The 27988-nt window shown below is 41.1% G+C and overlaps 1 protein-coding gene across 3 annotated transcripts; it reads right to left on the bottom strand.

The window, feature by feature from the left end:
• Positions 1-133: 133 nt before the first annotated feature.
• eps15 (epidermal growth factor receptor pathway substrate 15) lies at positions 134-27988 on the bottom strand. Of its 3 annotated transcripts, none has more exons than XM_030082450.1 (25): positions 27866-27987; positions 22432-22473; positions 21070-21159; positions 20942-20989; positions 20759-20854; positions 20500-20562; positions 19579-19704; positions 19087-19146; positions 18032-18262; positions 17619-17764; positions 16356-16512; positions 14684-14766; positions 11771-11843; positions 10501-10662; positions 10208-10375; positions 9395-9832; positions 8640-8720; positions 8072-8231; positions 7852-7896; positions 7343-7740; positions 6401-6470; positions 6177-6247; positions 4490-4625; positions 4162-4367; positions 134-1527 (listed from the first exon to the last, which is right to left on the bottom strand). In XM_030082450.1, exons 1-25 carry the CDS (start codon positions 27890-27892, stop codon positions 1387-1389), a joined length of 3318 nt encoding a protein of 1105 aa, XP_029938310.1. In that variant the 5' UTR covers positions 27893-27987; the 3' UTR covers positions 134-1386. The 3 variants fall into 3 exon arrangements, with proteins under 3 accessions (XP_029938310.1, XP_029938309.1, XP_029938311.1); XM_030082449.1 differs by having other exon boundaries at positions 10178-10375; positions 27866-27986; XM_030082451.1 differs by lacking the exon at positions 4162-4367 and having other exon boundaries at positions 10178-10375; positions 27866-27988.

Raw genomic sequence — 27988 nt, 5'->3', positions numbered from 1 at the left:
ATAATAAAACATTCAATTGCTGCCCACTGTATCAGACCCCAACTAACAGGCATCATAACGAATGTTATTCACCTGCCTCAGTGGTCATAATGGTAGGTATGGCTGATAAGTGTTTAAGCCAGATTATTTATGATTTTTTTTAAACTAATTGTAAAATAAAAGTAAAGAAAATGTTTGGCCACTTTTAGGGAAAACAAATACTAAATGCAACCTTTTCTATCGATTTAAAACTAATGTACTACAGTCCTCTGGTGGGTCTGAGACAAAACATTTTTTCCCTCAAAATAATTAAATTTCTTGTGTAACCCACTTTAGGCCTCACCTAATTTTAATGCAACCATGTGTATTCATTAAATATGGTTATGATCATTTTTTATTCCTTATCCTTTTTTTTAATTAAAAACAAAAGTATTGGTGGAGTTTAAGAAAAGGAAAGTAACACAGTACTGACTTTCAAAAAGAAAGATAAAGCATCACAAAGCCAAAGGTGGTAGTTGTAGCAGACTTGTTCTACTTTAGTATAAACCTACATAATGCTTTTCACATCTGACAGGACTGGTAAGTTCCAGGAAAAACTGTACAAGTGTTGAATTATGTTGAATGGAGAAAAAAAGAAAAACTTGCACTGCGTTTGCTGAACAGTGGACATGGCAGTCCTCCATTTCAGAGGGATTAAAAACACTCAGGAAAACATGTTATAGAACCTATAAAATCTGTGTTCCCAGACTACTGAGGTTGTTTCAGAAATATTCGGAGGCTGGGTGTGAGTGACATTTTTCGGTTCTACAAAATTAGTATCTGAACTAAAACCTTCCTGAAATTCTCACTAATTTGCGAGAAATGAGATACAACAAGGTGTAGTGAGTTAGGTGATTGGTTTAACCTGGACGTCTGGCAAAGGCCTTTTCATTATTGGTGTGAGTACAGGATAAATAATTTACATTCTGGAGAGTTAGGGTGGCCTTTGCTGCCGGGCTCTGAGATCAAAACTCCACAATCCTAAAACTTGAACCTTTCCAAACCCTTTTTTCACTGAAATCAATCCACTCTTTCGAGCAAACACTTCATCGTAGTCCTTATATCCACATCTTGAAAGCACAGAGACCGACGGGATGGAAGAACGTGACACTGCAAATGAAGCCAGTGAACAGTGAGGGGTCAGGGAGGAGGAAGAGGAAGAGGAGGAGGAGGAGGAGGAGGAGGAGGGAGCTGAAAGATTCAGCCAGAAGTTTTTAGTCTTGTCATGGGGAAGCAGGTGCTGCTGAATGAGTCATGTACAATCCCCACTTTGCTTTGGTGCTTTCTGGGTCGGGCCAGACTGTGCTGTGCCGTGCCGAGCCTGACCGGTGGAGGGGGAGGAGGGGAGGGGGGAGGGGAGGGGGCTCTTCAAGAGAGTTCAGACTTGCTGAGGGCGATGGCCAGCTCCAGGTCCTCTTGTTCCTGCTGGGTGAGCCTGGCAAGTCGCTCCTTTTCCTCTCGCTCGCTCTCGCGCTTTGCCCACTCTATCATGTCTTCCTCGGTTGGATACTGCTCCATGAAAACAAACAAAAACAAACAAAACGCACACGATGGATGCAGTTTTAACACTGTGAAATCCCACTGACAATAGAGCCTTAAACATCTAACACTGTGATTAAAAAAAACCCAAAAACACCCTGCTCCTTCATTCAGGACCATAATGACACCAAAATGAAAGACTTTTTTTTTTTTTTTGGTTGTTGCTCAGAATTGTTTGTAAGAAGAAATGTGATCGTGAGATAAAACTTCCATTAAACTAACTAGCGAAGCTAAACGAGAGCTGCACAACCAAACTCACTCCTGGTTATCGGTTTATGATGACACAAGAAGTGGGAAGTAGACCTTAAAAATGCACATTCCGCCAGTTATAATGGTTAATCATTACAGGTTGGACATGCACGGTGTCAGCAGCTGCATTATTTTCCAATGAACAATGGACAGAAGCAACAGAGGTCGACGAGTGTATCGAGCCATGCAAAGGAAGGTAAAGCAACAATGATAAGGTTGTCTAGCAGCAATTTAAAAATGGATGATTTCAGCGTGCAGGATGCAGGGCATGCATGATGAAAAGATTCAAGAAATAAAATGAAATCAATGGAGAAGATGCTTTCAACCTGAGCAGGCAAAATCTCCCTAATTCTCTGAAACAGGAACAAATTATTATTTATATATTTGAAGTATTTCACCTACTCCAATTACTCATCTTTATTTTCAAAACTTTTACAGGACTCAAAAACACACAAGAGGACCACAGTTGATGTTTTTGCATACTGTGGATCATCTTCTTAAACATAATATTAACCCAAAACCTGATTCCAATGAATCTCTAATGATCACCTCAAAATTTTATTTTACTAATACTGATCATGTTTGAGGAAAATGATCAGTATTAACATTTACAATAATAATAATAAAACAAATCTAAATGCAAAAAACAAGGGGTATCAAGGTCAGGAGATCTACAGACAGGAACGTCACAGATGCACATAAAAGCCAGAGATGATGGCCTTGATTCAACCCTTTATTAAACTTGTTTGACAATGGAGTAAAGACAGAGAGACAGGAAGAGAATACAGCCAACGCGTTTCTCCACAACATACTGTGGCGTGAACTGATGAACTGAATGAAGGGATGAACAGAGGGTGCATGTATAAACAAATAGCAACAGAGAGAAGGAAAAAAAAAAAAGGAATGGTGGAAGCTGTTTTTCCAAAGTGAATGGGAGCCAGCTAATCAAACACACAGTCAGCACGTGCAGGTCAGGGGTCAGCGGGGACATGCGGACGCCGTCATGTGACATCAGAGGAATGAGAATCACTTTTATCCGTTCAACTGCCAAATTCAAAACTCAACTACGACGTCTACGCAGCACTGAACAGGAATGAATTTGGTGGATTTCAATACTGGCAAGTAGCAAATTCAAGACACGAAAACAGTGATTTATCACAACAGAGTAATGCACATTTCACTAAGTCCCGGCAAAGACTCCATGTTGACACAGTGACTTTTGACTAAAAATATGACTTTTGCCAGTATGTTCAAGAGTGAGAAGAAAGAAAAGCTCTCCTCGATTAAAGCACCTCAGGCTCAACAGTAACTTGCACCCAATGACTCCAGTGTGTTAGAAAAGACCTCCGGTACAGCCCAAACGCCACAAATTTACCTTTTAAATCAATAATTTTGCATACCTGTGGCAGTTTAAGGAAAGCTCCGAGGCCAGAGGTTGAATTGGTACAATACAGCATTTTTATCTCACGACACAGCAAACATTACTCTGCAACCTGTTAGTAAAGGTCAACAAAGCTGAACTGCGAGAATGTTCACAGTGCTAGCATCTCTCCTAAAATTTACCTGAGACAAAGTCAGTGTTAAAAGTGGAATAAAATGTCTCAGTCAGGACTATATGGTAAGTTATTTTAGGGTTAGTCTGTTCTTAAACATGCTTACACATGCACAGGATTCAACACAGCGTGCCGAGTTAGGATGGCCAACAAACACCAAAACCAAACGCAAGCGTCCTCTCATCTCTCCATTCACTGCCAAACATTACCTTCCTCCTGTTTTTTTTCTTTTTAATCATAAATATTCATGTGACCTCTTGGTTAGTAGCAGAGCCCACAGGTCCGCAACCACAAACACTTTCCGTTTTTCAGCAGACTCAATATATTAATATATCAATATCAATTATAAGCACATTTCTGTACATTTCCTCACAAAGTTAAACAGTGCAATTTCATTCAAAAGGCTCATGTTCAGTGACATATTCAAAAAAGGAAAAAAGAAAACAGTAACAAGAAAAATTAGATCTCTACATGGCAAAAAAAAAAAAAAAAAAAAACCTAGCTCAATATTAAGATTGCATATATTTGGGCAGAAGATGGATGAAAAACAAACAAGATCCATAAGCTAAAGTATAGAAAACATCACACGGGAATGCAGACATCTTTATGCACTAAAAAAAACGTGTGCTTCTAAAAGCTTTTACGCTGGCAGTGGATGGAGCGATCTGAAAAGGCGGCCTGATTTGCTTGGCGCTTGTAATCACACTGAAGACGTGAATTATTAGCAGGAGAAAGAGAGAGGAGGGTTTCACTACTGACATTCAGGTGGAGGTGAGGGAGATGGTGAGAGGGAGGTGCTCACTTTGTCAAAGCTGGCAAATCGATCAGCTTCCCGTACGTTGTGACGAGGAGGGGAGGAGGGGGCGAAGGGGTCAGCTAAAGGATCCTTTGCAGGCAGGGAGGAGGAGGAGGAAGAGGAGGAGAAGTCTCCTGAGGTCTGTGGGAGGAAGTGCCCTCGTCGATGGAAGGAGTCAGAGGACTCCGTTCTAGAGATGGACGACCTCTTACCTGATGAGGCACAGACATTCAACCTTTGAAACACTCGCTGCTAATGAAGGCGCAGCCACTCTGACAACAGTACGTATGATAGACGTGCACTTTCACCGGACCGACACCGACGCACAACTGACCTGGGGGCGGAGGAGGGGGTCTGGTTGGCGTACCCGTTTTTGGAGGCAGGGCTGGGGGAACGTCGGAGCCGGCAGACTGACTGTCGTCTTGGAATAAGTTCTTGTTGTTGATGCCAAACTGATCAGCACCGTTTGACTGCAACAGAGAGTTCACACATAAACACAGAACAGGGGACACTGAACCTTCCGCTCAATAACACTATCAGAGAATGTGCTCTTATTCAAGTCAAAAACTGATTCATAACTATGAGTAAAATCTGAATTGACACCATATATGTATTATAGTGTGCTCGAAGTTAGAGCTTAACTGAAGAATGAACATCTACTAAATAATAAATCACATTTCACCTACTCGCTCTTTTAAACGCTCTTTCATGTGATTGGTCAAACATTCCCTTGATCATTCTCAATCACACCAGTGGAGACGTTCCATGTGTTGGGTGTATTTATGGTCAAGGGGTCATACAGTGAGTGTTGTTACAGGTTAACGAGCTCATTTCGACAGGCTCTTTAACTCAAAATAAGTAAAGCCAAATCTCCTGGACTGCAGTGTTCACTCCTTTATCACTCACCCCAAATTCAAGTCCACCCTCCTATGTAAAGACAGCTTTTTCTAGATGCAACCATTTGTACTGAGCCAGTCGACTGGCTTTCAAAATACAATAGCTCCACCTTGTGGCCCAAATAGTGTTCAGCACAAGTGCAATGAAGGGTGTGCCAGCTGAACCACAGAAACTCATCTGATCTGTATCTGAATATTTGACAATATCAAGTTGTGTGAAATCAGTGATTCTGAAATAAATGTTAACACAAAGTGAGATTTTGATATAGTGCCTTTCAGTCTACAGGAAAAAGCCATGAAAACACTTCACTCCATCTTTCAATATTAACTCATTTAAAAGGCTTTGGGTGGCTGGGAGTCTTTTTGTGGAGTGAAATGCTTTCCGATACACAGCCTGGTGGTCGATGCAACGTATATCTGAGACTAAATACAAGCACATCTAGAAAATATATATCAGTAAATACTTAACTGTTTAATAAGTAATAATAGCAATAAGAACCTAATACTTTACCAATCACTTTTAAATTAGTATGTAAACTTCTACATTTATTAATTCTAACTTGATTTTTGGCAGAGGCGTGACAGAAAGCTATGTATTTGTTACAGAACAAACGAGTGCTTAAACATGCGATTTAAAATCCCTCCAACCACAGAGACCACTTTTTGCTATGAGTTTTGTCTTTTAGCTGATTACAGTAAATGGGCCATGGTGTGTGTTCACAGCCAGTGGAGCTTCTGGTGTTTGTAAACTTTGTGTGTGATTATAGTAACCACAGACAGATGCTGGTTCTGCTGGAGGATTCTTCATGTGAGGAGTTTTTTTTCTTACCCAGGGTTGCTAACAGGAGGATTTGTTCATAGTTTTAATATCATGTATACCCTATTTATAGGTAACTTTATTCTGTACTGCAGTCACACGTTGTTTCTAATTGTCAGACAAGCCTGTGGTGATATTCACCCCAAAGACAATCTATGGTAAATTATTTCAGTTTATTTTACAAATGAAACAAACACTGATAAATTTAATCTGTCAACACAAATATGCCATAACATATTTCATGGTGCATTTCATTTAAAACTTCATACACTGTCAATCTCCCAATTTCAACCTATTCTGAGAATTACCTTAGCCAAGGCACTGAAATCTGCAAAGCCCCCTCCAAACGACTCGTTTCCAAACACTGCAGCAAACGGATCTGCAACAGAGGAACAAAAACTCAATCTCAAACTGAGATCTCACAATTTCCCAAATATTGTAAATGCCGTTTCGACTGATTTTAGTTTTCTACCCAAACGACCGCTGTAATTGACTCTGTTGCCAGAAGGTGGTGCAATGCCACAAGTAATACCTGGATCTGAAGTGGCGCTGACTGTCGTACCACCTGGGGCGAAAGGGTCATTGCTTGCTGCAGAGTCCTTCTAGAAAAAGAGGAAAACAGCAAAAGGTGGAATGAAATGCAGTAACCTTGTCAAAATGTGAATCATGCACAAGCGTTGAAGCCCAGAGGGGTGAGCGTGGTGAGAGAGAGCGCCCTTTTGCCTTTGCAGCAGTGTCAGTTCCTGAAAGATCGTGCTCAGAGATCGTTTCAAAAGCACCTGGGAGCACCAAGCTCACTTCTACAGTGTCGACACAGACTGTCAGCAGGGGCAGCGTAAATCTGACAGAAAACCGCTGGCATCAAATACTTTTTTTGAAATTATGTAACACCTACAGAAAAGCTTTGTAAAGTACCGAGTGTTGAAAGAGAAGCAGTCATGCAGGTGATCCCACTCATCTTACCACCATAAAAAAATAACTGTAGGAGCTGGAATGAGTGTTTCATTGGTATTTATTCCAGTTTATGCTGACCTGTAAATGTTACTTTCAAACTGTCGTCATTTTAACTTTTTATTTTTCAAGAAACAGAAAAATTTTTTTGGAAAAAAAAAAAAAAAAAGCAAACAAAGCAACATAAAATACAATCAGCTCATCCATAATCTATACTTCTACTTGTCGTGTCTAGATTTTCTTTTATTGCCTTTATTCGGGGTCATTTAGTGTAAAAGGTTATGCAGAACTTAGCAATCTAACAAACGGATGCCTTTGCATCAATATTGTTATTAAGTTACTCTAATTTCTGTATCTGAAAAGTGGAGAGTTCTTCATGAAACTGCTCAAGCTTTAAAGAATTGAAGTTAAAAAACAAACAAAAAAAAAACTTTCCGGTGCACCATGAAACATCCATCACTCGTTCATCCCTCACATCAATACTGTATAAACACATCAAGAGGTTTTGCAGCAGCCGACTCACCACTGTCACATCAGAGCTCGGCGGGGAGCAGCTGAAAGGGTCCGGCCCTCCCTCCTGAGATCCAAACGGATCTGCCTCCCCCATCGCGTTCTCCTTCCCTCCAAAAAGGTCTGACTCAGCCGCATTGTTCTCAGAGGAGCCGAACGGGTCCACGGGTGCAGAATTTGGTTCAGTGGGTTTTGTGCTGAAGAGATCTGGGCCGCTCGCCGTAGCAGCTGCCACGTCGTTCTGCTTGGCAGCAAAGAGATCCGGTTCTGGCATACCAGGGGTGGTACCGAAAGGGTCAGCTGAGGCAGAGAAAGGGTCCTCTTGGCGAAAAGCAGAGTTGAAGTTCTGGGTGAAGAAAGAGTCCGCAGCAAAGGGGTCTGTGCCTTTGAACGGATCACCTCCAAACGGATCTAACGACACGTGCCGATCAAAAAAAAAAAAAAGTGAACAGTTGATAATGTGGCATCCATAAATACCTGATATGTTCATCAGTTTAAGCATGAATTTGAGTCAGGGTTTACCTGCAACGTCGGCCTTTCCAAAAGGATCCTCCTTGAAGGGATCATCTATAAAAAAAAAAAAAAAAAAAAAATCCAGAGTGTGAATGAAAAGTCTGATTCAACAGCCACACATTACATTTTGTACAGACAACACTGATCAGTGAAAGAAACCTCATGGTTTGAATTGGCTTTTTACAAACACATCAATCCTCAGCAGGATGAGTGACTCCTAAAGACTTACGGTCAGTAAAGGGGTCTGACTGGAAAAAGTCCATCTCAGGCAGTAAGGGAGAGCTGGCCTGTGGGAGCTTGGAGCGAGGACCGGCTTGAGGAGGTAATGAGGAGGTGTGTGTTTCCGTGGACTCCGCCTCTTGTTGGCTCTCCGGCTCTGGAGATGAAACCTGTTGGACAGCCACAAAACTGGTGACAGGTCTGACCAACACAGTGAGTATTGTGTGTTTACTGAAAACATTTTGATTAACCGATGAACAGGTGGAGATGCAGACATTCATGCCTGCATTCAGATCACAGAACTATGCAGAAGGATCACTCTGTACAAACTGAAACAGATTTTTTTTTTTGGGACACACCGTCTTGCTCACATGCTGAAAGCTTCTATTGCATAAAGAACCTCATGAGCCAAAAACTAAAAAATAAATAATGTGAGGTGAAGAAAGATTTCAGTCTAATGACTGATTCAAATGACAATAATAGTACACAGAAAAAAGAGGAAAAAAAATAAACAAAACCAACAGGATTGCCGACGACGGATCAAAGCTGCCAGCTGGTTTAACCCCGAGGGTCTTTACCTTCAGTGGGCTGTCCTTTGACGACTCTTCATCATCATCTACAACCTCTGAACAGGCGTCAGGTACGGGGCTATTGTGCTCCTGGAGTAAAACACAAACATTAAATGAAAATGTGTGTGTAGACCACCCTGTCTACTTCAAAATATATCTTAAACAAAACGACACAACAGCATGGTCATGAAACCAGGCCTTAAACAAACACAAAATACACTTTTCAAATAAAAAGTGTCATGTAAGCCCACTGGACTACTTCAAAATAAAAAACTGGGGAAAAAAAACAAACCAAAAAACTCCAACATCCCAACGAAAGTAAAACGAATGGAAAAAAAACCTGCACTCATGAGACATGAGATTCAGAACTGTCTGAGCTCCAAGTTTCCTCTATAATCTTCGAACCATTTGCTAACCTTAATCCTAACCCTGAGATTAATTGCGATTAATGCGATCCATACTGATAGCTCAAGGTTTGCTGAAGTACAGGTAAAGCTGAATTCACATATTTTCAGACGGTTTAAATCAACTGTTCAACTCGTACATGTCTCCGTTTACTCATTCCACATGAACGTAACATTTATCAGTGACATTGACAGGAAAAAACATAAATGACAGAACTGCCAAAGAGAGAGTGACTGTTTTTGCAGCACTGCTGTACAGAAAAAATTAGACTGTCACCATAAAATTGTGGCGTAAAACAGAGTAGAAGCCCAGCAGGAATAAATTCTAGTTTAGTCTTTTCATGTATCGGTTACACTTACAGTGGGGTCCCGTGGCTTGGCAATGGCTGACAGACCACTGTACATGTCAGAAGTGGCGAGACTGGTGTAAAGATTGTCCAAGGCATCAGGTTTCGGCTTTTCTTCCTCCAATGTCGTTGGACTTTCTTCCTCCTTCTCTTCTTCTTCATTTTCTACTTCATCATCTCCCTCTTTCTCACTTTCTCCTTCTTTTTCCTTGTGATCCGAACCGTCTATCAGCTGGCTGCTGGCGGCATCTGGCTCCTCCACCTTCAGCTCTTTGGGGTCTTCTTCCTGGAAGAGGTCCTGGCCGAACGGGTCCCCCTGCTGCAGCTCCGCCATGTGGCCTGCGGACCCGTTCACCATGACGGGAGAGCTGTCTTCCAGGGCTCGCTTCCAGCTGAGCTGCGCCGTCACGGACCTCTCCTCCACCTGAAGGTCGTTCAGTTTCTGTTGAACCTACACAGCAGAGCGACGAAGAAAAAAACAAAAATGACAGCAAAGACAACGGTTCAACAGAGATCTTAAAAATGTTGCACAGCTGCTTTGTTGTGTCATCTATTCGTGCATAAAACGCCAGAAGCAGCGATAAATTAATGGACTGGCAAAGTTTCCTAAGAAAGAAAAAGGTGTAACATGGGCTAAATGGGGGTTTTTGAGTGTGACGATGAAGATCTGTTACAACTCTCACATCGCTTGATTTTTTTTTTTTTTCTGTGGTAGTAAATTGCACTTTTTTAAGTCTTACAATCCCACCTTACAATATTTTCACTTGACATCTGTGGGACTGAAAGAGTTTCACACCTGTGCAACTTGTGTGAAGGAGTCACGCACCGACTCCTGAAGAGGCGTGAGCTGCTCCTGAGCAGCCTGAACCTTCTCCTGCAGCTTCCTGCTCTCCTCCTGCAGAGCCAGGAGCTCCTCGCGCGCTTGGACCAACTCCTCCTCATACTGACATATCCTCTGCTCCTGATCCTCGTGCTCTGTCTGCAGTGATGAAATCTGGACGGGAAACATGAAAATTGAGCATATTTATGTAACTTACAGCAGCAGAGTCACACAGTTGCCATTCTGTGGTGACTCCGTGAAGGTAAAACGAGTGAGTGCCCGGAAAAATTTATAACCACCAGCTGGGTCTCTTGGCTAGTCTGCTCTCGAATGTGAGTGAGCTGCTCTTCCAGGGAGCCTTTCTGCTGATCCAGCTCCTCCAAAGCCTCTTGGACCTTCTGCCGCTGAGCCTGGAGCTGCTGCAGCTCCTCGCTCGCCTTCGCAACCTCATCCTGAAGGTCCTGCAGAAGAGGAAGTCGTCACAATGTTTGATGTTGAGATGTTCTTAGACAAAATAGATCAAAATTTTTTTTTTTTTTTTACAGGATATGAAGGATGTAAGGAGGGAAAGAAAAGGGTGAACACAACAAAGATCAATAGCTGTCTTTTCTTTTAGACATTTGGATTGATCATGAGACTGTTCAGCAGCAGTTAAGTGAAGATTTGCATCAGAAACGACAATATTAGTTTATAAAACAAGTTTTCTGGTGAAAAATACCAATAATGTGAAGAAAAATTGTTTATGGGTGTGTACATGAAAGCAGTGCAGAGGAGAGGAACAAGGGCCTAAATTTTCTTATGCTGCAACTGTCTTTCAAGTGAAGCCTACGACAGCTCATATCCATGATTCGATATGCGCCAAATGCTGTTCTGAAAATCTCCATGGAATGAACAACGTTGGCGGCTGTGCCACACATGTACTCTCTCTGTCTCAGAGGAACACAGTGTCTCCATCTGAGGCTCGAGCTACAGATGAAAATAATGACAACCAAATGTAAAAGAAGGCACTGAAATTAAAAAAAAAAAAAAAAAAAAAAAAAAAGCGTAAACATACAAAACTGCTTTAGGCGGCCCTGCAGTGAAGCAAAGCAGTTCAGCTCTCCTGAAATCTGCTTTCTAACATCAGACGGATCTCTCAAAAGCAGAGCAGGCGAGTCTGAGAATAGAGTCCATCTCTCAGGCTGGGAGGAGGCAGACACTCCTACTTAAGGATATCGGACTCTCCTCCTTTGTTAGCAACATTAACCGAGCTTCAGAACAGCACCTCGATCTGCTGGCTGAATGTAGTATTGATTTTCTCCTCTGGTACATTCATCACAAGAGGAAAGAGGAACAGCTTTAGCACCTCCAATGTTTAGCAGCCAGGATGGATGCTTGAAAAGTGACAAGCGGAGAGAAAAACCCACACACAGAAGCTAGGCTGTCGCAAGCTTTATAAAAGCTTTTGACTTCACAGAGAATCGAGAAACAGCATTTTATGTCTGCATGAACAGTTTTCATTCTGTCCGTGGTCTCTGCTTGCAGTCCACTGTCAGGAGAAAAGGCTCAAACAACAAAATGACACCTTACCTGCACTTCGCTGCTGCGCTGTCGGATGGCCTCCTCCTTCTCCTTTATTTCCTCCTCCACAGAGCTCTTCTCCCTGGGGGTCCGCCACAAGAGACAGGAGTACTTAGCGAGCAAGGACAGACAGGTGAGACCTGGCGAGCTGAGCGGGCCCAGCCGGCGTTCCTCTGAACACACTTCACCCAGCTCCCCCTGAACCACCACATCCTGACTCTGAGCCACCATGATCCCGTCCTCAAATCACAACTTCACAGCACTCACAACTGCAGCGAGAGCAGGTGTGTGTGTGTGTGTGTGTGTGTGTGTCTCTGTCTGCGTGGTGTGGTGTGTACGAATATATCTTTTTAAAAAAAAGAAAAAGAAAAAAGAAAGGGTGGAGTTTGCACGACATCCGGGAATCACTGTGCTGTGAGTGAGGTGAGGGCTGGAGAAAGTAAGCATGAACGCGCTCAGTCAGATGTGTGGGGGATGAAGGGTGAGAAGCAGATGGCTGCTCGAGATGGAGGAGAGGGAGGATGGATGAGTGATGATGAGCCAACCAACGGCATCCATCAATCTGAGCTGCTCACAGCCTCCGCACGATATTATGCATTTGGCGAGGGAGCGCAAAGAGGAAACAAGAAAGGAGGCTGGAGAAATTGGAGGAGGGATGATACTTCAATCACTGATCCAAAGTCTTTTCATGAGCAGGTTTATATTCATTATGCTAGATTGCAGATGTAAAAACTCCTTTAGCTACAAACTGGCAATTATTTTGCATCGGTGAGAATCGCATGTTACCGGATTTCACTCACACACACCAGTGATCACTCTCAGGCTAAAGCCTCAGTATGATTCACATCACAGAAGCTTGAAAAACAAAGCAGCTCTGCACAGAAAACAGCCTGAATCAAACTGGGAATTAATATGCTGCCAGTAAATAAACCAATGACAGTTTCTGCCAATTTATTTTTTACAAATATGACTATGGCTACTGAACCTTCATTTGTCTTTAAAAAGTCAAAAAAGCTTAAAAAATGTTGTAAAATAACAGAAAAAACTTAAACTGCACCATTTAAGTCTTCTTTTACTCGGACTGACAGCTATCTAACAAAACCAAAAAATATTCACCTGAGAGAAAGAACACTGATATTTTTTCAAATTTAAAATAAAGGATTTCTTTTTTTTTGGTGTTCGACAAAATCGCTACACATGACATGCAAATTTCATGGCAAAAACACACACCTCGCATCTAGTTTAGCTTCTCTATCAGAGGTCTGAATCGCACACAAACTCTTCTGCTGCATCACCGATTTAACACCAGCTAAAAATAACCGCAAAACATTCAAGCTCTATTTTTACACTTTAACTCTTAATTAGACTTGAAAAACAGATTATTCCTCACAGCCCAGCTGGAGTCCTCCAAACCTCCTCTTACCCTTCAGCACAGCGTTCAACAACCTCATCCTGGGAGAAAGGTTGCTGCAAGATTCTGAAGCAGCTGCAAACATGGATCATATTTTCAAACTGGTCTTGATCCGAGGGATGACTGTCAGTAACGGCTAATATCTATCCGACTTAAAACATCTGTCACCTGGTGTGTGTGTGTGTGTGTGTGTGTGTGTGTGTGCACGTGTGTCTCACTTCTCAGTTCTTGTGAAAAATGAAACTAATCCAATTCAGAACCGATGTGCCACCAGCTCAAAGAAACACAAATAGGACAATACGCAAAACCAATCCGGGACATGTAAAACTGAAGCACGTTTAAAAACTACATCTGCTGTTAATGTAAAGCAGTGGTTTAAAACCTAAGGCCTGGGACCTTGTTGGTGGACACCAGAGACCACAGGAGAGGTCTGTGGCTGTGTCTCTTCTGAGGTTATCACCACTAGAGCTGTCAACTAAAAATTTTAAGCCCGAACAATCATAGAAGTTTTACAGTTCATCGTAATTAATTATTTCATTACATGTTTAAAACTGTTATTTTTCATTTTTAATTAAAAATATTAATCTTTTGATTGCCCTACATCAATTAATTTTGGCTGGTTCAAACCTGGAAAATCTCCCCCCTTGTCAGACTGGGTGTGTGCTCAGCCATTTAGCTTTACTATAAATCAGTGATGGGGGCCAAGCAGGGGGCAACGCTGCAAAGTATTCTCACTTGATAAAATGATGAGCGAGTAAAGAGGAAGTGAACACATTAAATCTAGTGAGCACTGCCTACTACGTCAGTCACTCTCCGCCTTCTATCCCACCAACATTACTCAGCTGTATGGCCGACTGCTGTCTTTGGCAGCTTTCAGCACAAAAACAAAAAACACAAATTTCAACTGAAGCTGCGACTGTGAGGGGGTTTAAAGGAAGCCTGAGAGCGAGAAAGCGATTCCCTCTGACACTGCTGAATGTGGAGTAAACATTAAGTGTGGTTAAGAAAATTCAACCTTAACTTTGACCAGAGCGGCTGCTAAAATGACGTAATGCAGTCGTGTGGCGCCGCACAGAGGCGTCAACTAGAAAACAGGCTTCACACACAGATACACACACACAGCCCTGTGTGCTGGATTTTCACGCTCTGTGAAAGAGAGATTTTTGGGAATTGATGAAAACATGCAATCCCCACAATCCCGCAGTGAAATTCAAGCCATGCATATCCATACATCGCGACGAAGAAGAAGGCATGTATGAGTCACACTGGCGTATAAGACACATTTCCTTTTCTATGCTCAGACATAAATCGATAATTCTTAGCCAGCAGCTACTGGTCAAGAAACCATCTGTGAATCTGTTTCTCACTTTGGTGATTTTAGACCAGTTTCAAGATCAAAATGGGGTGATGACTTTTGATCCAAAATTTTGAAAATGTGTTTCAACGGCACTGAAACAACAACTAAATGTTTTGAGTTGTGCAAGCTGGGAATATGAAAGCCAAATTATTACCTTTGTAGCTCGACGATCTCGTTGCTGAGAGAATCCAGCTCCTTAATGGCCGAGAAGTCAGCTGCCAGGTTCGCTGCATTGTTCTGGCAAAAAAAAAAAAAAAAAAAAAAAAGAAAGAGGAAAAAGACTTGAAAAGTGAGAAAAGGCCGACAACTGTCAGGAAAAGGAAAACCTTAAGTATTTTTGAGTATTACAGAGAACACACATATTTCTGATAGTTTGATGCAGGACTTAATGCCATTTCACACTGTTAGAATTAACACAGTCACAAAGAAAGTGAAAGTGCGACACAAACAGCTCCAGCAAAAGCTACCGATGAAGCCACTGACAGACGACCATCGACGCTAATTGAAGAACGGAAGATAATTACTCTGAGAGGCCATCATTGGAAGAAAATAAATAAATCTGCTAGTAGGGTTTAGAGCAACTAAATCTGAAGTGCTTGATGCTCCTCTGAGAAGAAGAAATGAACAGCTTTTTTTTTTAAGTATCCAATATTAAACACTTGAAAGTCTTTCAGCAAAACATGTTTGAACTAAAAAACAAACAAGCTAACATAACGTAACAGCAAAACTAGAAGGTTGCAAACAGCAACTCCAGTTCTCATCATTTTTTAAATATTCTTCAAAGAATTAAAGTAAGACTAAAGATTAAACAGAATAATTAACAGCAAATCGTTAAAACAGAAAGAAAAGAAACAACCTACTCAGAGCAATAAGAACAACCAGACATTTAAAGACAAAACGTTCACACTCTAATGTCCCATTGTAGATTAAGTGATTCAAAATGTAAAAATGTACAGAATAAAACGGAAAGACTGACAGGAAACTGTTGCACAAAAGAGGAAATGAAAAACAGACACAGCTGCAAACTCAGAATAAAAATCCAACACACACAAACACACCTGGAAAAAAAATCAATGTCAGCTTGAAAATAAAAAAAAATTGGCTTTTATCATTTAAAACTAATGACTGATACATAAAACACAAAATCAATCCTAATGAGGATGAAGGAAACCGCATATATTCACTTCTAGTGTCACCATGTTGTTCCAGATCACTGATCATTGAACAGATTCTTAATGACGTATAGAAAACAGGTTTTATTCTATAACTTGAGAAAACACTTTAACAGATACTTTCTTGGAGCGGAGTATAAAATCATGTCTTTTTGAGAAAATTTCATTGCATACAGAGTTTTCACTGTGAGGGTCGATTGAGAAATAAATCATTAAAAACGTTTTTGTAACACATCTGTTGTTTTTACTGTCAGGAAATATACAAGGGACTGATCATAGCATGAGTTGTCACACCAGGTGACAGATAGATTGAGCGTGGAAGTGTCTGTCTATTTGAGTGCGAGTGTTTGTAAATAACACTGCATTGATCTGTCATTGCGGCCCCAAAAATAATTGATTGTGGAGGTAGAGATGACAGTGCGTCAGCCAGTCAGATATCAGGGGAATGGCCCCACAGCAGCCTGTGTCCTTCTGCTTTGCTTCATCAAGTCACTACAAACTTCTCATTGTCCAGCGCTTGACATATTTTTGTGAATTTTACTTTTATTCAAGTAGATTTAAGAATCCAGACACTCGCTCAAGTTTGAAAGTAAGGAAAAAGGCCGAGACTTCCACCACAGTTATTCACAGACCGTGCTGTTGAAGGAGACTTACTTGTTTAATGTTTTGTCTGTCAGAAGGAGGAATCATCTCAGGCGAGAGGCTCTGAGGTGGGTCAAGGCCTTTCGTCAGCTTGAGATTGATCAGATACAGCGCCAGAGCAAACTGCTCTCGGGTGAGTTTTCCTATATCGCCAATGTCACAGAGCTCCCTGAGAACACAGACACAGAAGTTGCATAAGAGAGTAACGATTCACACCTCAGGCAGTGACTATTTTTGATAGCCAGACTGGTGCCAATACACAGGGCAGACACAAGAGGACAGAAGCTAATGAACTGTGCAACAAAAACCACAAAAATCCATATAGGCAAGGCAAGTGTGTTTGCAACGCACCATTCATGAGGATATAAAGTGAAGATATTCTCCTGGTACGAAGTGTAAACACATTACTTCCCAACATAAAATTCAAAAATCAATCTGCTCTGTTCAGTTTTAATACAAGCATCTGTTCATTGCGCTGACTGTCAAAGAATTTAATTAGACACACTAGTAACACATATGCAACAATACTGCAAAAGTTTTAAACTAGTATTAGGAAAGTGCTCCGTTTTGAAGATAACCTGATAAAAAAAAAAAAAAAAAATTGTAACTATTTTTCATCCTCATTTTAACTGATAAACTTGTAGGACTTTAATTGGATTAAAAATCTTTTGGTGCGCTTGTCTTGTGTTAATATTTTCCAAAAGCATTGGTATTTTGCTCATCAAATGCCCATTTTAAACCTTTGCACAATATCATGAAAACAATTCAGTCATGTTGCCTTAACACAATAATTTGACAGATTTCCAATTATTTTAGGAAAATCACCAAAAAGACATGACTGCATTACAGACGACAGAACTTTCATAGAAAATGTCAAACAATGGGATTTATGAACCGTTATATCATACGAAAAACAAAACAAAAAAAAACAAAACAAACACCGACAACTGGGATGTTTTCTCACACTAATAAGATTTTAAAATTACTGAGTCAACACCGAACATTTTCCATAATGTGGAAACAGATTCAATTTCCCTCCAGCATATAAAAATCTATATTTAATGTGTTCGTCTCTCAGTAGAGCTTGTCCTCTGTTTCTTTCCGTTTAACTGAACTGATAGACTGAGGATCAGAGGGTTTCTTACAGGCAGTAAATCCATTCAGGAGCCGCATGAAGAGCTGATCTTCACTGGAAAGAGCGGTCAGTCTTTGAGGTTCTGGGCTGTGCATGACACACACCGGAGCCGAGGATCCGGTTTTGCCGTTTCGACTTACCAAATACGCGCCAGCGTGGCAGAGGGCAGCCCGGTCTTCAAGAAGATGTCCCTGACTTCAGGTCCAGACACCAATCCGTCCAGATCACCGTCCGTCTTACTGAACAGCTCGTCATATTTGGCTTTGTCTGCTGGAGTCACCACCCACTGTTTAAACAACAAAAACAAAAACACACATTTAACAGCTTTTTTTTTTATAACTGCTGGAGACGCGCTGCACAACCTGCAGGCACGTCAGAGTCTTCTCACCTCACCTTTGCATTGCCTTTAACCTTGTTTTTTTGAAAAACACACTGAACTAGCCAATTGGAAATCATTTTAAACATGTGTGGTGCTGCGGCTACGTGGCAGTAAAACAAAAGCTCCCAAAAATGTTCTCAGGTGTTGCACGGGAGCGGCTGATCCTCTACTCACAGGGGCAGCTGCTGGTGTTGGGGCAGGAGCTGGGGCGGGTTTTGGAGGGTGGGGCATAGTCTTGGAGCCAGCGTGGGAGGAGCTTCTGTCTTTGACAGAAGGGGGTGAGGGCAACAGGGGCATCACAGGAGGCACAGAGGGTTTTTTCCTTTTGGAAGGGGGAACCAGGGGAGGCGGTAGGGACATAGGAACAGGTTCACCCTCCAGAGCTCTATACACCAGATACATAGCCTGGGAAAGAGTGACAACAACAAACATCAGTGATAAAAAAAAACAAAAAACAATTACCCGACCATCCTGTGGCAATTCAGTCTTCACATTTACTCCTCATGTCTCCAATTTGTTCCATACAGTTTGATAGAAATGTTTTTCACAGCCTGTAAGGATGTCAGATATGAATATGACATACGACAGAAAAAAAAAACAATAAAAAGAGCAACTTGTATTAAAAATAAAAATGTGCACAACTTTTAGGCTGGTGTCATGCAATGAATCTTATCCATCATGAAACAGCTGCTTGCAGGCGTCAGACTGAATCCCAGTTTATTCTACAGAAGAGATAAACAACCCCAAACCTGCAGTCTGTGTTTACTAAGAACTACTATAGTGTATACAAAAGGTGATGGGATTGATGGTGTGGTCCCCCACAGATTCACCATCTTAACATAATCATGTGTCGGGGTTTACATGGCGAAGCAGCATAATTTGAACCAGACCACGAACACAGGACGTTTGAGCTCACTCCTTCAAACACTGTCTGCAAGATGAACTGCAAAGAGCCAATTTCTCTGCTCAATAATGCTCAAATTTTATGAAAGAATATACACGATAAAGAAATTATTTTTACAGCTCATCTAAGTATTTTTCACAGGACTGTATTCTTGAACCAAAAGCATTCATAGTAAAAAGTATGAAACATGTTAGAAAACCTCAATTTCATTTAAGCATCTCCAACATCCACGGTGTGATTCTCTCATCAGTTTATCAGCCTAAAAGGAAACTAACTGCAGTTTATGTGGTTTCTATTTTATTTGTCAAATTTGCTAATTTCTTACCACAGAAAACTCATCTCTGTCCAACATGCCGTCTCTGTCGAGGTCACTGAGCTCCCACACCTTCAACACACAAAGTCACCACCCGTTAGACATCGGTCATTTCAACCCTGAAAGATACACACTATTGGTAGAGTAACACTTATTCCATAAAAAATTCTTTTGTTTAATTTAACTCTCTGACCACATTTGTTGGAGTAAACCATCTTATCATACTGTGTTGCTGAAATGTGCTTCACGAATAAAGAAGCTTTGAATAGTTTCATCCTGACTCACTATCGCCATCTAATGTACAGACATCAGCTTTACACCATTAACATGAAACTTTAACGGCTCTGATTTGCCACGGACTATTTTTACCTTATTTCACTTTCTACAACGATTAATTTACTTCTAATACTACTAGCAGATATAATTGATGATAATCTCATATTACAATAACTATATCTTTTTATTCTTGAAGGCATGAAGAAGCGTCCTGTCTGAGGATCATACCCGTCCCAGGATGTCTACAGGCAGCTTCGAATTGAGCAGGACAGGCTTCACTTTCTCTCCTGTCAGCATCCCTCCGACCGGGCTCAGACTGTCAAAGATGGAGTCAAACTTCATCTTTTCCTCGGGCTGAGAGAAAAATAAGAGGCATTAAAATGGCAAGACACTGAGCATTCAAACGCGATCCTCTTGTTTGTGTGCTCGATGAGTCTTTCCCAAAATACAAATGATTTGCATTTGAACAATTAGTTCAACAACCCTTGACCCAAAAAGGTGTAAACAGAATATAAATAAGTCTTAAAAATCCCAAAACCAAACTTCCTGTTTATTCAGTCAATTTGATATTTTCAAAGCAATACACCAACGCAACAAGCATCAGACACTCCATCATCTCACTTTATGTGGAAAAAGCACAGTTGTTTAGACCCCTTCATGTTATTAACATACAGCTCTTAAGCAAATAAAACCAGTACAATAGCTCCAAACAAAATTTAAACACCAGCACACAGTGTTGTTGTGAAATGGCGAGTATTAAAAACATCCATCATGCCGTCTGTTCAAAGCTTTTGGTTGGAGAATGAAGGCATCAGAGTGAACTCAAGTGGACTAAAGTGCAATGAGGTATAATCACAGTCTACGTCTGATTAACTAACCAACATGCTTCCACAAAGTCCAACAAGCACAAACATTCAGGTGCGCCAGTTCTTAAAAAAGAAAATATTATAGCTGTTATTGTGTGTGTCAAACATTCAAATCATTTTCCTTGAAAAATTACAGGAAGATCTGGTCTTTTTTTTTTTCATTTTCCATCAACACAACAGTAAAGATCACATTTCTATTGGGGTGCACCTTATGGGGAAAACAAGACAATAATCCCAAATAAATACTGATCACTGCGTTTATTAAATAAAGTTAGTTTTTCACCTTGACCACCCAGGGAACATCAATGACCACTCCTCCTGCTAACAATGGGCTGCTGGTGTCATGCTGGGGATAAAACAAAAACATTGTAGCACTTCAGCAACACAATTATGAATAATGTGTCCATTTTGGCAAATAACAGTTAAATTCAATCTGTCAGCCAAGAGACAAACTCCTCTGACTGTGGATGTAATGAGCAGCTAAAGCTAATTCACCTTCAGCAGACACAACATGGATTTACACTACATGGCATCAGACTTACAAACTTGGGGGGAGGAACAGCCACGTTAAGACTCTTGAGCGCCACCTCCAGGCCATTTTGTGCACAAGCCACCAACCGCAATGCTATGAAGAATTGCTGATGAGAGTAAAAGATGCACCGTTACATGAAAGACAACGCAACCCTGAATCACGAAGGACATAATTATCACGCTCGACTGTATACCTGTTTGTTAAGTGAGCCCTTTCGTTCAGAGTCCGCCAAATCCCAGATCTGAGGGGAGAGTCGCAGTTTTAGAGCAGCTTGTCAACGTAAACACTGGCTCGGGATCTTGTACTCAGGCCTCCGCTCACCTTCCCCAGCACCAGGTCAGCTAAGCCCGACCTCTTCAGAAACAGAGCTGCATCAGCTGCTGCCACCCGCCCGCTGCCAGATGGATCCACCTGCACACAAACTCAGTCATCAGTTTATCATCACATCAGCCAGAAAACGGAAAGGTGAACACAACAAAGCTGCTTCAGAGTGGTACAGTTTCAAATGCTCACTTGTCTTTGAACACAGTGATACAAGTATTATTGTTTTTGTTCTCGTTGCCTCAGTGATTCTCTGCAGATTTATGTTGGCAGAGGTCAGTCAGCTTCTCAGGGCAACAGTTTCTGTGGCCTTCAGTGTGCCTGTGTTCACACATTTACGCTGAAATTGTGTATTTAACTACTAACAAAAAGCTAGTCACCTTTCACTGCAGCATTTTCACTACTTAGTTTCCAGTTTCAGAGTTTTCTCCTCATCTTACAACATCAGAGCGACTCTTAGTGGACAGTTTAGGAACAACAGTTATTTATAATGAAAAACTGCCATTAATGGCTTCTTTGTGATATTTTAAGACATTGCAAAGTCATTAGATGTGCAGGACTCAACCCTCTGGCTGGCCCGGTTTGGCCTCTTGTTCTGCACATTTGACACCTCTGCTCCAAATGCATGGGGCTCTTCCCCCCCCTAAAAAGTGAGTGGTAACAAATAGAGAATGAAAAAAGAACAGTGAGAGTTGTCCTCTGGGACAGAGACACTCCAAGTAACTCAAATCAATAGTGAAGAGAAGCCAAAGCCATTTCCTCAGTGGTCTATTAGTAGTCTTTCATGAGGCTCACAGGGAGCTCCCCTGGTATGTTGGGCAAAGAGAAACATTATTAATTCATAGATATACTTCCTCTATTGGTCACTGAGACTGGGCATAAAAAAAGAAAAGGCAGATAGATCACTGCTCACTGCAACACTGCTATTTAATACTGCAGTTGAATCTATATGCACATTTGAAGAGTGCATAATATTTTTTTCTCTTCAACTTATGAGTCAAATGTTTTTGCCTGAGATTGTGAGAGATATATGTGCTTATTGTGTTGCATCTAAGACACGCATTGAATTTCAGAAAAAAAAAATGCCCCTTTTTATTCGTTAAAATAGAAAAATACAAAATTCCATCACACCATACTGACAAAACATTGATCTATAAAGTATTAAGAGCAGTTGCACACAGACAGACACACACGCACACACACTTCTAATAATCCCAACAAAATTAAAATAATAAAACACTGATTGCATTACTTGATCAGTCCAATGGCCAATAACACAAGCATGCACATTGTTACAGTGCAGAAGTCTTCATAAAGTCAGCATGGCTATACTCTAATTTCATCTGTGGATCAGTTACATACCTGTCGATAGTATTTGTCATAGATCGGATTTCCACTGGAAAGCTGTTGAGGAAGAAAAAACCTTGTTACAACAGAGGGTAGATTGAATTAACTGATTTACAGGTGTCTGTCAAACAGCTGATTAAATTAATAGTTTACTTTACCAGTAATCCTTCACTTTCAGATTTCAAACTGAAATGGTTAAAAAGAACATTAACCCTTACATCAGAAAAGGTGTGAATTACTTAATTTTACAATGATTAAACAATTTAAAAAAAAATAGAGTGAAACTTCTACTCGTTTTATAAGATGTACCTGTACAAGTAGCGCAACTTACTGAACTATGTCCACTCATTGTATTTACTACAATGACCCAATTAAACGAGCCTTCATACTGAACCAACAAAGAATAAAGCCTAAGAGGAACTTTGTGTTGTCGGACTCCAGCTGGGGACAGTGAGCATGTGTTTTCTGGATACAGTAACTGTCATCTGCTGAGCCGAGGCAGCTGTCAGAGAAAAGAATGATCCGTTACAGATGACTGCAGCAGCCTCATGAATCTAAACGCCAGGTTTTTAAAAATAAAGTTTAAAAACTCTGCATTACTCTTTCAACAACACAATGACAGTGTATTCTTTTGCTGTCAACAGCTGTAGGTGCGTATGATTCAAATTTCGGCCGTCATGAAACTTATCACCTGCTGCAAGATAGTTTCATAAGCATTGTTCTAAGTTTGACGGCATGTGCCAAGTGCTGCAGTGTATTTCAGTACAGCCGAATCGTCACCAATATACACCACTGATCTCCTCAGGTCCAGGAAATAAACAAAGCTAAGAGACAATCAAGCTTTTGATCAAGTAACATCGATGTGCACGGAAAAATTGCAGTCAAGGAAGTCAGTAACTCAAGCTTATCTCAGGCTGCCCATCACTACCACCCACTAAAAAAAGAAAAAGAAAAAAGACCACATGAGACCATTGACTTTAGGCCGTGGTTACTTGTTTTACGACTGTCTGACACGGTCAAAATAGTGGAGTGTATGGTCGCCTTTACAAACTCCCTCTCTAGTAAAATCATTGTGAAAAACAGTCCGATAGGAGCAGCTACGACGGTAAAACAGGCCACAGCAGTTTCACCACTGCACACAGGCTACGTTGTAGACGGATGAGGCAATGATGACTCAAAACAAATCAGTGCCGTATCGATGAAAGAAAATATTCTCCTTATTTAACGATCTGCCCGTTAGGGAAGCAACACACAAACATTTGATTATCAGTTAATCTGTTGATTTCTTTTGTGAAAAAGGCATACGGTCTGTCACGAAAGACTGAAAGAAAAGATTGTATAAAACTATATCGTTAAACAATGGCTGGGCAAAAAAGTGCAGGAAAATACTTCTAAATGATTTTATCATTTAAAACAGTTTCAGCAGCTGCCTGTTCATCTTGCTTCAGTCTTCCTTCAGCAACACGTTCTAATGCAGTTGATTTTTACAACAGGTCTTCATCCTATTATCAAGCATCCTGTCACCCTTCAGCACTAAACAACCCAGGCCAGGCCAGGCTGCTTTTATGTAGCACATTTAAGCAACAATGCAATTCAAAGTGCTTTACATTAACAAACGTGTGCAGTTGGCAAAAAACAGCCAGAAATGTAATTTAAAAAAAAAAGAATAAAAACAAAAAGTAAGGTGAAAACTTCACCACTCTTTCTGCTACGGTGAATGGATTTCACTTATATCGGACTTTCCACTAATTTCACAGGACTAAAAATGCTTCACATGAGTCGCGTGCAACCATTCACACGTCGGCTGCCATGCCAGACACTCAGGGTTCAGTGTCTTGCTCAACAGTACTTCAACACATAGACAGATGAGAGCTCGAACCTGCAGCCTGCAGATTGAGAGAGAACCCACTCAACGTAATTTCTCCCTGCCGCCACTTGTATATCTAATCTGAAACAACTGCCTTCCTACTCTTCATCCTCCTTAAAGCTGAGCTTCACCTGTTTGTTAAAAACAGAGTCTTCCTATTACGAATGGTCTCATTTGGAAAATCAAGACCCCGGTCACCTGTATATCAACCTTCTTTATGTCAACATTCAGCCAAACAGCTTGAAACCTGAATATCAGTCAATCTTCAATACCAACTTACTCAAACAACAAAAAAAAATCCATATGTGTATTACATGTGTGAAGTAGAATTCGACCAGTTTGTGAGCTGAAACAAACATTTGTTGCTTGTTAAATCTGCTTCCAAATAACTTATGAACCAGATATTTTATTACTGACGAGGAGATTATATAACACTTGGAGCTTGCATGCAAAGACGGACATATTCTCTCCAGAAATGTTTGCTACAGTGTGCAGAACACTGCTGCAAGTACATTCTGACGGAAACAGGGCTTCAGCATAAACATTCTACATTTCCTAAGGTTTGCATTTGGTGTTACAACAGGACGTCACACCGCAGGCTGCAGCTAATTTGGCCACTGGTCACATCCTCCCCCAAACACTCGTCTTTCCTCTGCTCATACAAAAGATTCACTGCTGGGCTGCACAGGAAACAAATCAACATTTCCTTCTTCATATGGCTGCAACCGACGATTGGCCGCTGCAGTTTTAAATGAGCAGGTGCAAGGAAGGAGAAAAGGAGGGGACTGCCATTGTTTGAGAGGCGTATTAACTGGGGAGTGGCTATTCAATGGGAGGTTAAAGCTTTTTAAGTTCCACCTCAACAAAACAAAAGAGCAGCAAAGTTACTTTTGATGGGGCTGAACTTTTTATATACACTCTTAATAAATAATCATTAAGGAGTACAGGCACGGAAGTCTGTTGGGATTGGGAAATTGCACACATTTATGCAGCCTTAAAAAGACAAGCTGCATTTTATTGTGATATACAGATTAAGATCAATCTTCACTGATAAATTGCTTGTTCATGGTGTAAAAATACCACAACAGTGAAGATTAGCTTTGACTTCAGTGGAAAAGGACTCACTTGACCTTTCAACTTCCAGTTAGCAGCCTGATAACTGTTGAGACGAACGCACGCGCCCATGTCTTTCTCCATCCAGAGCATCTTTTCTCTTTGGTACACACTAATGTGCCTGGAACTGCTGGTGGCTGTAACACTGCGGTCATTGTACGGGTGACTCTTTAATTGAGCACTGATAAAATACCACTCAATCATCACCTCCCCCAAGCTCAACCACAGAAAACGACAGCACCGGTAGCTGCCGTAGTACTGTAGTCTCGACTACATGACACTTGTGAGAAGTTGAGCGGTCAATCTAGTTTAACTTTTGAAGTGTCACCAACCTAAATGCACACAAAGCAATAACATACACTTCTGTCACCACTAGCAGCATTGAATGAGGCGTCAGTTGGAGGATTATCAGTTGGTATGGTTGAAAGAAAACAGTAATACATCTTTCACTGCCATGCGGGCGGATGAACTCTGCCATCAGAGATATAAGTACAGGTTTTTGGGTAATCTGTGAGAGATAATGCTGTCAAAGCTGCTGTTGGCAGACAACTCCAGTTTGTTGTTGGAGTCAACGGTGGCTCAGGTAACAAGGCCGAGATGGAAACCTGCTTATTAGAGGAGGCAGCTACCTGTTAAATAACTTATTTACTGCACAAACAAACAAACAAACACTGGAGAATCTTTGCTGCCTTGGGAAAAGCCACAGCAATCGTAATGTTTGTCAATAAAGTTAGGATGATTTTCATGTCGCTGCGTGTATGAAAAGTAAGGACAGGTTCATTCTCTGGTAAAGACTGTCTTCTATTGAACCACTCCATGTATATCACTTGTATTTGTTATATGTACAACTATTTCATACTGTAGCGACATTACTGCTATATTTCTGAAGAGGATGTACAATTCACCCTGCAGCAATGTCATGGCATTTCACTGTTCATTGATCCAAGCAATAATACTAACAATAAATATTAAAAAGGAATTTAAAAAGGCACTGCAACAAAAAAAAAGTTAAATGTAAGAGATTTCAGTTGAATTTAAGCATTTACAATGAGAACATTAACTTTTTTAAACCTTTATCAAAAAAAAATAAAATAAAGAAATTCTGGTTAATCCCAATTCAACAGTATTTCAACTGTGAAGAAACATGGACTCCATAAAGAATAAAGACAATGAGTATTTAGAGCATGACAAAGCTATGCTGTAAAAAAAAGATGCAAAGTTAAGATGACAATCAAAAAACTGCAAAAAAATTCAAATAGGATGTAACAGAGCATAATTCATGCTAGACAGCAATACTATTAAAAACATGCATGGGTTTTTAAAGCAGGCCTTCTATTTTGAGGAATTACATTTATTTGTTTAGTGCATTAAACCTCATTATCTTAACAACGGGGTTTTATAAAACCTGCAAAGCTTTTCTCTGAACACCTGAGCAACATTTTTACATTTTCTAAGTCAAAAAACAGGCACGTAGATCACAGTGTAGTCAGCTTTTTAAGTTCTGGGAATCTGCAGAGGGCGTAGAGACATTAGCTACACCTGTATGATGCGAAATAAAACTCACAGTACTTGAAAATAGAGCCTCCTTCACTCAAACCCATTTCACTCATTTTTACCGTGTTTCGACACTGAAACTGTCCAAAATGCGACTAAATCCACGAGTTGAGCCCAGCTGCATGCATGTCTTGTCCTGACCGCAGAGTGAGACAGTGTCCACTTCCTCTCACTGATTGCAACACACCAGTTAACATTATTCTGAGTTTTAGAAGATAAATTCATTTTAACCGACAGCAGCTAAACGAGCTAACGCTGTCCACTACAGAAAGGTCAGAGGGAAACCACCAAGCCAGTCAACCGAGGCATGTTTACTTCTAATTATAGGCAAAAACAGGACTGTTTTTCCCCCAGTCTAATCACACAACAGCCGACACACGCTGCTCATAAAGCCCATCAACCTGGCCTTTAAGGTGTCTATTTTTGCCGCGGAAAGTGTGTTAGCAGAGGCTGGACTAGCAGTAAATGTGACAGTAAAGCCACAACAGAGCCACACATGGGTGTCTCTATTATCATCTCTTTGCTGGGGACCAACTAGCCTGCAGCAAAACAACAGACAGCGCACAATTACGAGCAGAAGAAACAGTCCGAAACGAAGCAAGGTCGACTGAAAGCAGCGCTCGGTGTTGGTAAAGTTTGATGGAGCGGCTCTGAAATAGCCCAACACTAACTAGCTGTTAGCTCCGAAGCTAGCTAGCTAGCTACGCCCTTACGCAGTCCCCAAAGAGATTAGGCAGAAACTTTTCTCAGTCAGAGCGGGACTAAACTTCACCAAGAGGGGCGAGCAGCGAGGGGAGCACCCGTCTTTTCTGCCAGCCAACCTCAGGCGACGCTGCCGAAACACCCCCGAGAGCAGCGGCACGGAGGGCGGACAGCGAGCGCAGTCGTTAGATGAGAGTTGTAAGACAGTGTTACCTGAGTAAGAGACAGAGTGGCAGCCATAGTGTTTCTGTTTCCCACTGCCTTCACGCTGTGCTGCTGCCAGCCACAGACAGAGGCCGCTCAAAAACCTGGAACTGGACCCAGCTGCTGGAATCA

Source organism: Salarias fasciatus, chromosome 23, assembly GCF_902148845.1.
Source record: "Salarias fasciatus chromosome 23, fSalaFa1.1, whole genome shotgun sequence".
NCBI classification, from domain to species: domain Eukaryota; kingdom Metazoa; phylum Chordata; class Actinopteri; order Blenniiformes; family Blenniidae; genus Salarias; species Salarias fasciatus.
This window is presented reverse-complemented; position numbering and strand designations above follow the sequence as displayed.